General features: G+C 46.5%; 1 protein-coding gene across 1 annotated transcript in view; it reads left to right on the forward strand.

Annotated features, from left to right (window-relative positions):
• The window catches only part of LOC134797787 (ATPase family AAA domain-containing protein 2-like), a 37,130-nt gene that overhangs the window by 17,247 nt on the left and 7,612 nt on the right, over nucleotides 1–12,271 (forward strand). The window contains exons 15-24 of the mRNA XM_063770156.1: nucleotides 47–258; nucleotides 750–856; nucleotides 1,847–2,019; nucleotides 2,657–2,828; nucleotides 5,498–5,686; nucleotides 6,212–6,368; nucleotides 6,479–6,645; nucleotides 9,176–9,324; nucleotides 11,572–11,759; nucleotides 12,026–12,168. Coding sequence (XP_063626226.1) covers nucleotides 47–258; nucleotides 750–856; nucleotides 1,847–2,019; nucleotides 2,657–2,828; nucleotides 5,498–5,686; nucleotides 6,212–6,368; nucleotides 6,479–6,645; nucleotides 9,176–9,324; nucleotides 11,572–11,759; nucleotides 12,026–12,168 — 1,657 coding nt within the window. The remainder of the gene's footprint in view (nucleotides 1–46; nucleotides 259–749; nucleotides 857–1,846; nucleotides 2,020–2,656; nucleotides 2,829–5,497; nucleotides 5,687–6,211; nucleotides 6,369–6,478; nucleotides 6,646–9,175; nucleotides 9,325–11,571; nucleotides 11,760–12,025; nucleotides 12,169–12,271) is intronic.

Raw genomic sequence — 12,271 nt, forward strand, 5'->3', positions numbered from 1 at the left:
GCAAAAGGAGGGTTATGATTTTGACCGGTATGTTTTATTGTTACAGAGGCGAAGTGATAATAATCGGCGCAACAAACCGCCTTGACGCGGTAGACCCGGCGCTCCGGCGCGCGGGCCGTTTCGATCGCGAACTACACTTCCCGCCACCTCACGCCGCGGCCAGAAGAGAGATATTGGACATTTACACTAATCATTGGAGGCCTAAGCCTTCGGATGAGACGCTGGATCATCTGGCGCAGGTCGCGAGCGGTTATGGAGGTAAGACATACAGTACAGTCACTTGCAATAGTATGTTACACAACGAAGGCCGCAAAAATATCTGACACGATCGTATCTGTAGAGCCATAAGAGCGTGTCACATATTTTTGCGGCCTTCGAAGAGTAACAAATTATTGCCGGTACTAATATGGTTCTTGATGGCTATGAACTTATGGTGGTACTTAGTGACTTTTTCTTGTCACCCGACGATTTGATGAAGATGATTGTTAGTAAAAAAAAAACAACGGGTTGCACTCCGGGAGCGCCGGCAAAAGTGAAAACTCAATGACATTGTAACAGTTTTTCGATCAGGTCACGTGTCCGTCTTACGTCTTACGAATCTTACGGTCACGTGACCTGTCGCGAGTTTAACATTTTTTCCCCATCACAAAAAGTGCACAGCGCCGCTAAAGAAGTTTTTACTTCAAAAAAATATCTGCAGTGATTCGCCATACGGTAAATTTAAAATTCATTCTGTTTGTTTATTACAGGTTCAGACTTAAAGGCGTTATGTTCAGAAGCAGTATTAAAAGCATTACGAAGAGTGTACCCACAAGTGTACGAAAGTGAATACGCGTTACTGATAGATACCAAAAATGTGAGTGATCTCTTGCATAATTCCATTAGTTGACTTATTTCTTTGTAAAATACATAGTTTCAAGTCAAACGCCCCTTTAAATGCCATTCAGGTATGGGGTCGTCCAGAAATCATGTGATCGTTTAAAGGGGGGGAGAAAAATATCACGAATGATCACGATGGGGGAGCGGGGGTCAGAGAAGTTATCACGTGTAATTTTTTTTCAAAGCGGGAAAGCCAAAAAATCACGCGTTAATGTATATCTCCTTGACATGTTCACTTCCTACCGCAACGCAACTGCGACTACTCACCACTGAAATCACAGACAACTCGGTATTTTTTGTCAAAAGTCAGGGTTCATTTTTCTAGATTTGCATTAGGCATGTTCCATTATCGCTCTTAGAGTTCGTGCTCGTTAAACTTAAGCTGTCTTTAACCTGTCACTTGCTTTTGGTAGCCTTGTCCCTACCTTGGCAATAGAGTTGACTGAACAATATCAAGTAAGTAAGTGGCTAATAAACTTTTACAGTACATATGGTGTTACTTTACCGCTCTAGGACGAGAAAAGACAATACGTGCCTACTTATGTCATAGAAGAAATAATAGTACTGCCGTACAGAAAGGAAACTTCCTACAAAACCGAAGTTTGACAGCGGTTCAGGGTCGAATCATGCTATCCCTTTCTAATATGTGGCACTATCCCTTTCGGCTATTTAGGGTTGTCAAAATTCAAGTGATTATCTTATCTGTGGTCGTGCACGCAAAAGGAAGTCAAGTGGTGCCAACCCTAATAATTGCTCGGAGCAATGCTGAGCCGAGCGGAGCCGAGTTTGGCCGAAGTCAGGAGTTTCGCACCCCTGTCTATGTCAAAAATTTAAAGGGCCATATGTACAGTAAAGCGTTGTACAATACACGTGCGAAAAAGTAATTCGCAACGAGTGGGAGTCTTTTAAATCGACACGAGTTTCCTACTTTTCGCACCTGTATCGTAATGTACTAATTGCTCCATAGGTGGAAGTAACCCGAGAAGACTTACTCCAAGCCATGCAGTCCCTCGTGGCGGCGGGTGCGCGCACCAGCCCGCTGCCCGCCAAGCGGCTGCCGGCGCACGCGGCGGCGCTGCTGCACGCCCAGATACAGGCCGCCGGCGACCTCATGAACAACGTCTTCGTACATGAGAAAAAGTAACACAAACACACCTTACAGCATTTTCACACTGTCCGATCCGATATGAGATGTAGGATCCTCCATCCCCGTAGTCAGGCAGCGCCGGGCGCGCCCGGGCGCCGTCTTTAGCGGTCACGCACACTACAATAAACATTATGCCTCCACATACGCACACAAACAAATATTATCGGTCCGACAGCTGACGGGGGGCTCCGACATGGCAGAATTTATCGGAAGCGCCTTTCTGATATCGGATGTCGCAAGACGCCTTTGACAAAAACAGCTGCAGGAGAGTGCCATTGGAATTAAGTCCGGCTTTTTTGTGTTGTCTATTGTTTTTAGTAATATGATTTATTAAATCTGTAAATAAATACACAGAAACACATATTTCTTACATTTTACTTCCTTCCGACATCCGATATCGGATCGGACAATGTGAAAACGCTCTTATTGTTTGTATGACACTAACAACAATCGAAGCTAAGTATATGCTGCAACAACCGCCTGTACTCCTTACCAGCAAAACGGCTCTATTTATTTTAAACATTTCGAAGTGTTTATACGAATTTAAAAGGAAAAGCCTATTTACAACATTTTTCTACACCTTTAAACTTGGTTGTATAGTTTTCTCATACCCTTAACCTTCGTCAACAGAATCGGCGACGTCCCCCTATCACCAAGCGTGCTACTAATTAGCGGGGAATGTGCGGAGACGCACATAGCGCCCGCATTACTCGCGCAGTTGGAGCATTGCACGGTGAAGGAGCTCAGTATGAGCACTCTGCACTCTGTCCACGCGTTTACGCAAGAACAGGCGCTGATCACTGTAAGTACTTGACGTCCCCCTATCTCCAAGCATGCTACTAATTAGCGGGGAATGCGCGGAGACGCACATAGCGCCCGCATTACTCGCGCAGTTGGAGCATTGCACGGTGAAGGAGCTCAGTATGAGCACTCTGCACTCTGTCCACGCGTTTACGCAAGAACAGGCGCTGATCACTGTAAGTACTTGACGTCCCCCTATCTCCAAGCATGCTACTAATTAGCGGGGAATGCGCGGAGACGCACATAGCGCCCGCATTACTCGCGCAGTTGGAGCATTGCACGGTGAAGGAGCTCAGTATGAGCACTCTGCACTCTGTCCACGCGTTTACGCAGGAACAGGCGCTGATCACTGTAAGTACTTGACGTCCCCCTATCTCCAAGCATGCTACTAATTAGCGGGGAATGCGCGGAGACGCACATAGCGCCCGCATTACTCGCGCAGTTGGAGCATTGCACGGTGAAGGAGCTCAGTATGAGCACTCTGCACTCGGTCCACGCGTTTACGCAGGAACAGGCGCTGATCATTTTAAGTACTTGACGTCCCCCTATCTCCAAGCATGCTACTAATTAGCGGGGAATGCGCGGAGACGCACATAGCGCCCGCATTACTCGCGCAGTTGGAGCATTGCACGGTGAAGGAGCTCAGTATGAGCACTCTGCACTCTGTCCACGCGTTTACGCAGGAACAGGCGCTGATCATTTTAAGTACTTGACGTCCCCCTATATCCAAGCATGCTACTAATTAGCGGGGAATGCGCGGAGACGCACATAGCGCCCGCATTACTCGCGCAGTTGGAGCATTGTACGGTGAAGGAGCTCAGTATGAGCACTCTGCACTCCGTACACGCGTTTACGCAGGAACAGGCGCTGATCACTGTAAGTACTTGACATCCACCTATCACCAAGCGTGTTACTAATCAGCGGGGAATGTGCAGAGACGCACATAGCGCCCGCATTACTCGCGCAGTTGGAGCATTGTACGGTGAAGGAGCTCAGTATGAGCACTCTGCACTCTGTCAACGCGTTTACGCAGGAACAGGCGCTGATCACTGTAAGTACTTGACGTCCCCCTATCTCCAAGCATGCTACTAATCAGCGGGGAATATGCAGAGACGCACATAGCGCCCGCATTACTCGCGCAGTTGGAGCATTGTACGGTGAAGGAGCTCAGTATGAGCACTCTGCACTCTGTCCACGCGTTTACGCAAGAACAGGCGCTGATCACTGTAAGTACTTGACGTCCCCCTATCTCCAAGCATGCTACTAATTAGCGGGGAATGCGCGGAGACGCACATAGCGCCCGCATTACTCGCGCAGTTGGAGCATTGCACGGTGAAGGAGCTCAGTATGAGCACTCTGCACTCTGTCCACGCGTTTACGCAAGAACAGGCGCTGATCACTGTAAGTACTTGACGTCCCCCTATCTCCAAGCATGCTACTAATTAGCGGGGAATGCGCGGAGACGCACATAGCGCCCGCATTACTCGCGCAGTTGGAGCATTGCACGGTGAAGGAGCTCAGTATGAGCACTCTGCACTCGGTCCACGCGTTTACGCAGGAACAGGCGCTGATCATTTTAAGTACTTGACGTCCCCCTATCTCCAAGCATGCTACTAATTAGCGGGGAATGCGCGGAGACGCACATAGCGCCCGCATTACTCGCGCAGTTGGAGCATTGCACGGTGAAGGAGCTCAGTATGAGCACTCTGCACTCTGTCCACGCGTTTACGCAGGAACAGGCGCTGATCATTTTAAGTACTTGACGTCCCCCTATATCCAAGCATGCTACTAATTAGCGGGGAATGCGCGGAGACGCACATAGCGCCCGCATTACTCGCGCAGTTGGAGCATTGTACGGTGAAGGAGCTCAGTATGAGCACTCTGCACTCCGTACACGCGTTTACGCAGGAACAGGCGCTGATCACTGTAAGTACTTGACATCCACCTATCACCAAGCGTGTTACTAATCAGCGGGGAATGTGCAGAGACGCACATAGCGCCCGCATTACTCGCGCAGTTGGAGCATTGTACGGTGAAGGAGCTCAGTATGAGCACTCTGCACTCTGTCAACGCGTTTACGCAGGAACAGGCGCTGATCACTGTAAGTACTTGACGTCCCCCTATCTCCAAGCATGCTACTAATCAGCGGGGAATATGCAGAGACACACCTCGGAAAGGCTTACTTTGCACTTCAAAAACGGATAGCAAAGTTGCACTTTGCTATCAGTAATTCACCTGTGAGGCAAAGTAATCAAATGCAAATTTTGAGTTGTTTTCTTATATTTGCTGGTAGAATTGATTTTTAAATGATGATTTTGGATGATACATATTTAATAACATTCATTTGAATTTGATTTGGTTAGATTTTGTTTGATATTTTACATTTAATATTTGCTTCGGGTTGGTGTGGTGAAAAATTTTGTGTTTCACTCGTGGGCAAATGTTGTTTAACCCTCGTGCTTTGAAACCCTCGCAACGCTTAAGATTCCATTTTTCGAACCACTCGCTACGCTCGTGGTTTAATTTTGGAATCTTTCTCTTGCTCGGGTATCAATATTAGCACGAGCGGTTAAACAACAACTTTGCCCCCTTGTAAAACAAATAACTATTAAAATGTATCTACAGAAAGTAACCCTACTCTTCAAACCTGATTTGAGTGTGTTATTACAGCTGTTCTCCGAGTGCCGGCGCGCCGACCGCGGCTGCGTGCTGTTCCTCCGCGACTGCGTCGGAGTGTGGGCCATGCTCGGCGCTACGGGCGCTGCGCTGTTCGCGCAACTATGGCGGACCAGGGCCGCTGGGGACGGCACATTACTACTGGCGACTTCTAATGTGCCTCATAAGGACCTGCCGCAAGAGGTACAGTAATCTTCCTGCTAGGTGCCTTTTGTCTTTCGCTTTACCCTAAAAATACAGGTGATTTTCTGAATCTTAAGTAGTAGTAGTAAAACACTTTATTGTCCACAAAAATCTAAACAAGACGGGGAAAATAATATTCGTCATTAGTACAAAGGCGAACTTATCCCTTTAAGGGATCTCTTCCAGTTAACCTTTGAGCAATTAACCCAATGTAAGCAAGCAATTTACAAAGGTCAAAGTTGTAACAATTTGAGTACATAATAAGTTCTTGCCTACCCTTCTTAGGCCCACTTGCACCATTCCACTAACCCAGGGTTAACCGGTTAAACCTGGATTTACCCTGGTTACCAGTACAATTTGACACTGGGTTAACGGTTAAACCGCTTAATGCCCGCGGTTAGTGGGTTGGTGGAAGTGGGCCTTATAGGATACATTTTGTAGTAATAGTGTCCTTTGTATCATAAACAGTATCTACGTCGCCGGCTATACAGTTATAATGATTACAAAATAATAATTTGTCCGCAGCTTCAAGACCTTTTCCCGGTATACAAAGACTGCGTGTACTCCGTACGGGAGCCGAGCGCGTCCGAAGTGATAGCGTTCCTGAAGCCGATCATCACCGAAGCTCCATTAGAACCCCCCGTTATAGAGAACCATGAGCCGCCGCCTCCGCTACCTCGAGGTAATGTATGCCGCCCTAAAAGTTGGAGCCCTGTTTATAAGTGTTCTTTTTATGATGACTGCGCGGCGCCTTTTTGGCATCCAAATGGCTAACTGAACATTATGTTGCAGCGCCCCCGCCGCCGCCGCCCCGTGAGACCGAAGAGCAGATCTCCCGACGCAAGCGCAAGGAAGACTACAAGCTGCGCGAGCTGAGGATATTCCTCCGGGACATTTGTAGGAAGCTGGCTTCCAACCGACGCTTCTACAAGTTCACTAAACCCGTCGATCTGGAGGAGGTATGAGAACCAGAGTTTTAGCTCCCCCCGCCGCCGCCTCGTGAGACCGAAGAGCAGATCTCCCGATGCAAGCGCAAGGAAGACTACAGGCTGCGCGAGCTGAGGATATTCCCCCGGGACATTTGCAGGAAGCTGGCTTCCAACCGACGCTTCTACAAGTTCACTAAACCTGTCGATCAGCGGGCTCAGCACGGTTCCATTTTTATCGACTATCACTATGCGCGTCCCTTTCGCACTTACATACTTGTTAGAACGTGACAGGCATGGTGACAAGGGATAAAAACGCGACCGTGCTAAGCCGCCTGGAGGAGGTATGAGAACCAGAGTTTTAGCTCCCCCCGCCGCCGCCTCGTGAGACCGAAGAGCAGATCTCCCGACGCAAGCGCAAGGAAGACTACAGGCTGCGCGAGCTGAGGATATTCCCCCGGGACATTTGCAGGAAGCTGGCTTCCAACCGACACTTCTACAAGTTCACTAAACCCGTCGATCTGGAGGAGGTATGAGAACCAGTGTTTTAGCTCCCCCCGCGGCGTCTCGTGTGACCGAAGAGCAGATCAGCCGACGCAAGCGCAAGGAAGACGACAAGCTGCGCGAGCTGACGATACTCCTCCGGGACATTTGTAGGAAGCTGGCGTCCAACCGACGCTTCTACACTGGTTCTCATACCTCTACCAGAACAACGGGTTTAGTACCCGTCGTTCTGGTAGAGGTATGAGAACCAGTGTTCTAGCTCCCCCCGCCGCCGGCCCGTGAGACCGAAGAGCAGATCTCCCGACGCAAGCGCAAGGAAGACTACAGGCTGCGCGAGCTGAGGATATTCCCCCGGGACATTTGCAGGAAGCTGGCTTCCAACCGACACTTCTACAAGTTCACTAAACCCGTCGATCTGGAGGAGGTATGAGAACCAGTGTTTTAGCTCCCCCCGCGGCGTCTCGTGTGACCGAAGAGCAGATCAGCCGACGCAAGCGCAAGGAAGACGACAAGCTGCGCGAGCTGACGATATTCCTCCGGGACATTTGTAGGAAGCTGGCGTCCAACCGACGCTTCTACACTGGTTCTCATACCTCTACCAGAACGACGGGTTTAGTACCCGTCGTTCTGGTAGAGGTATGAGAACCAGTGTTCTAGCTCCCCCCGCCGCCGGCCCGTGAGACCGAAGAGCAGATCTCCCGACGCAAGCGCAAGGAAGACTACAGGCTGCGCGAGCTGAGGATATTCCCCCGGGACATTTGCAGGAAGCTGGCTTCCAACCGACACTTCTACAAGTTCACTAAACCCGTCGATCTGGAGGAGGTATGAGAACCAGTGTTTTAGCTCCCCCCGCGGCGTCTCGTGTGACCGAAGAGCAGATCTCCCGACGCAAGCGCAAGGAAGACTACAAGCTGCGCGAGCTGAGGATATTCCTCCGGGACATTTGTAGGAAGCTGGCTTCCAACCGACGCTTCTACAAGTTCACTAAACCCGTCGATCTGGAGGAGGTATGAGAACCAGAGTTTTAGCTCCCCCCGCCGCCGCCTCGTGAGACCGAAGAGCAGATCTCCCGACGCAAGCGCAAGGAAGACTACAGGCTGCGCGAGCTGAGGATATTCCCCCGGGACATTTGCAGGAAGCTGGCTTCCAACCGACGCTTCTACAAGTTCACTAAACCCGTCGATCTGGAGGAGGTATGAGAACCAGTGTTTTAGCTCCCCCCGCGGCGTCTCGTGAGACCGAAGAGCAGATCAGCCGACGCAAGCGCAAGGAAGACTACAAGCTGCGCGAGCTGACGATATTCCTCCGGGACATTTGTAGGAAGCTGGCGTCCAACCGACGCTTCTACACTGGTTCTCATACCTCTACCAGAACGACGGGTTTAGTACCCGTCGTTCTGGTAGAGGTATGAGAACCAGTGTTCTAGCTCCCCCCGCCGCCGGCCCGTGAGACCGAAGAGCAGATCTCCCGACGCAGGCGCAAGGAAGACTACAAGCTGCGCGAGCTGAGGATATTCCTCCGGGACATTTGTAGGAAGCTGGCTTCCAACCGACGCTTCTACAAGTTCACTAAACCCGTTGATCTGGAGGAGGTATATCACTAATCATCTGCCTGGTTCATGTTTCACCACAAATACCACAATTTGTTATCTGGCATTGACGGTTCCCCGTACTGATCCAATAATCAATAATAGGTATAATTTTTACTCAGCGACCCCTAAATATACAAGAAATTGTCGTGGTCAGGGTCGAGTTTTATGGAGCTGAAAGTTACAAGTTCGCTGATTGTTTCTCTGTCTTAACAAACAAGGCAGTTACGTTCCTCGAAACTATTAATTTACATTGAATATACATTTGGTTCAAATCGGTGGCTCTTAAGGCCATCTAGTCATAGTCAGCCTTCGTTTGACCCTATATACGAGTATAATAACTAAAGTCTAACCCTACAACAATGAGCTTCAGGTAATTTTTTAATTTCTTATTAATCCAACTTTCGCTGTCTCAAGTAAACTTGTTGACAATAATAAGCGTAGGTGAACACATATCTATTTTATCAACAGGTAACAGATTACCTGGAGATTGTCAGGCAGCCTATGGACCTGGAGACCATGATGACCAAAGTGGACATGCACAAGTACAACTGCGCTAAGGAGTTCCTCGAGGACATAGATTTGATATGCGCTAACGCATTGGAGTATAATCCGGACAGGTTAGTACTAAATATTATAGATGTAGAAACGTTTTATGTGCGCTGGTGGCCTTGCGGTAAGAGCGTGCGACTTGCAATCGGTAGGAAGCGGGTTCAAACCTCGGCTCGTACCAATGAGTTTTTCGGAACTTATGTAAGAAATATGATTTGATATTTACCAGTCGCTTTTCGGTGAAGGAAATCGTCGTGAGGAAACCGGATTAATCCCATTAAGGCAAGTTATAGTTGATTAATTTTTCATATATAGTGAATAACATACCAGATAGTTATATCGGCCAGGAGCGTATAGTATGGTCTTCAAAAGCAGTTCCACCTTTTGTTGCTTTTCGGGAGGAAATGTATAATAAAATTGCTATAATATATGAAGAGTTCCATCGATTTCTCCCAGATCCCAACGTCAGATCTTAACCTGATGACAATGACATTAATTGTGAAGTACATTCTTCCAAACATTAACGAAATCTTTCAAATTGGTCTGAGTCGTGTCGTTTTCGAGTAAGACGGAACAATCAATCTGTCTGTCTGTTTGTTTGTATGTTCGCGATAAACTCGAAAACTACTGAACGGATTTCCATGCGGTTTTTACCTATCAATAGAGTGATTATGAGGAAGGTTTAAGTATATAATTTGTTAAAGTTCCACCCTAGGGTGTTGCTTATTTCGTCGAAATTGAAATTTTCTATGTCTCACCCCCTTAAATTGTTCTATTTGACTAAAAAACAAATGTGGATTTTTTTCAGAATTTTCAATTACGTTTTAAGGGTTGCTACCGAATTTTGAAAATTTGGACCCTCCATACAAGATTAATTTTTTTTAGTTTTTTTTTCTCGTTTTTTTTTATGAGACAACGGGTCAGGGTGGGGAGAGGGATGTGCAGTTTAACATAAAATAATACCACTATTTTTTTAAAGCTTATTATGCGTGTTTTAGGCGTTCTAAATATTGATTCTGTAGTGCGCACCCCTAAAACAGGAATAAAAATTAGTTAAAAATATATATCAACTATACCTAGTATTGAATTACATATAAATAGCTTCCATATACTTTGACTCACTGTCTCACTAAAAAAAAAAATCATGTATGAAGGATCCAAATTTTCTAAATTCGGTAGCGACCCCTAAAAATAAATTAAAAATTCTGAAATAATTCCACATTTGTTTTTTAGTGAAAGAGAACAATTTAAGGGGGTGAGACATAGAAAATTTCAATTTCGACGAAATAAGCAACACCCTATTCCACCCGTGCGAAGCCGGGGCGGGTCGTTAGTAGTAATTTTAAGATGCTGTAAAATGTGTTTTTTCCCTTTCTTTCATACTGTGTTCACATATCTCTTCTCTCTCCCATTGCCTTGCCGTCGCCAAAGGGCTAGAGGGATGTATAGGTATGATAAAATACAGCTTGATAAAGTAGTGATCTAATAATAATATGTAAAATTTTATGAGATATTTATGTATGTACATCCTCTAACCTTTTGTAACATGAAGGGCTGCCATCTTGAATTTCTGTTCTGCCACCCTGACTAGTGGAAGTAACTAAGCAGTTGAAGGGTTCAAAATAATCTGAACATAGCTTAATTGTAATTTTGAGAATAAAAGCGTGAGCAGATTGTTTTGAACACATTGCCCGCTTGAATAGTACTGCTGCTTTGTCGATAGTACCTACCTCAAGTTAAGTAATACAATTTTTTTATATACATATTTTTGAAATGAATATTGCGCATAGATGGCGGCCCGAATAACATGTTACCCCATAAAATGTATAAGTTGAACATAGATTATTTATATACATTTATATAGTTTTTTTAGCTTCATTTAATTAAGTAGTTAAGATGGTGGTACTAGTGCTCGACATGCTAATGCCCAATATATGACACCCTGCTGTCATCTCTATTGACAATTACTTAAGTTTCAAGATGACATGTACTGGGACCGCGTCAAGCACTAGTACCACCACCTTACATATTATACAAAGTAATTGCATGTCTTTCATTATCGAGCGTTGGCGTGGTATAAATATTTACCCTGAAATCTGTAAAAACTATAGTACCTATCCACTTATACTGGTTTGCTTTAGCAAGTGCTCGCATGCACTCTGTAAAGAACAGTTCTAATCATCAGTAAACCTTAACGCCATACAAATAAGGTTCACAGATGACCAACATAGCTTGTACCATTCCGGAACCAGAGAATTGATTCCTCCCGTTCAATATTGAACCTTATCCCCCTACAATTAAGCTTCGTTCAACAGAACGTCGTCAGACAAGCAGATCCGTCACGAGGCCTGCTCGCTGCGCGACCATGCGCATGCGTTGATCGACGTCGAGATGGATAGCGACTTTGAGTTAGAATGCCAGGATATAGCGAGGAGAAGGAAGGATGAAGGAACGGCGGCGGATAATGATCTACCGGACTTTATATATACAGCTTCTAATCTGCGTAAGTATTGTCATATTACTTGTCTATCTACCCCAAGGTCAACCATCATAGTTAACATCGTTGATCGACGTAATGGACAGTGAATTTGAGTTGTAGTTAAAACAATAGATTTAAATTCCCTCGCACGGATCCGTGTACAAGCATACGAGGGGTTAAAATCTTTGTCCGCAACTTCGATGTTGCCGTTTTCTTTCTAATATAACTCCTTACCCGTATTCGTATACGCTCACACCATGTGGTGTTAATAGAAACTTGCCAATTTCCAGATGTTTCGGCGAATCTCGACGGCACTGCTGAGGGTAAATCTCCGCAGACGCCCGGCCCGGAACGGGACAGTGTCAAGCGTAAGCGACGTCGCATAAACGCGTGGTCGAAAGGGCTCGTTGTGAAACGACAGAGAACGCAGAAGGTAAATATTAGTCATATAGTTCATGGTATAACCACCATGTCATGACCACCTCCTGGGACTTTTTATTATTAGGGATTCGTACCCAAAGGGTAAAAACGGGATC

Source organism: Cydia splendana, chromosome 15 (assembly GCF_910591565.1).
Source record: "Cydia splendana chromosome 15, ilCydSple1.2, whole genome shotgun sequence".
In the NCBI taxonomy this organism is placed as follows: Eukaryota; Metazoa; Arthropoda; class Insecta; order Lepidoptera; family Tortricidae; genus Cydia; species Cydia splendana.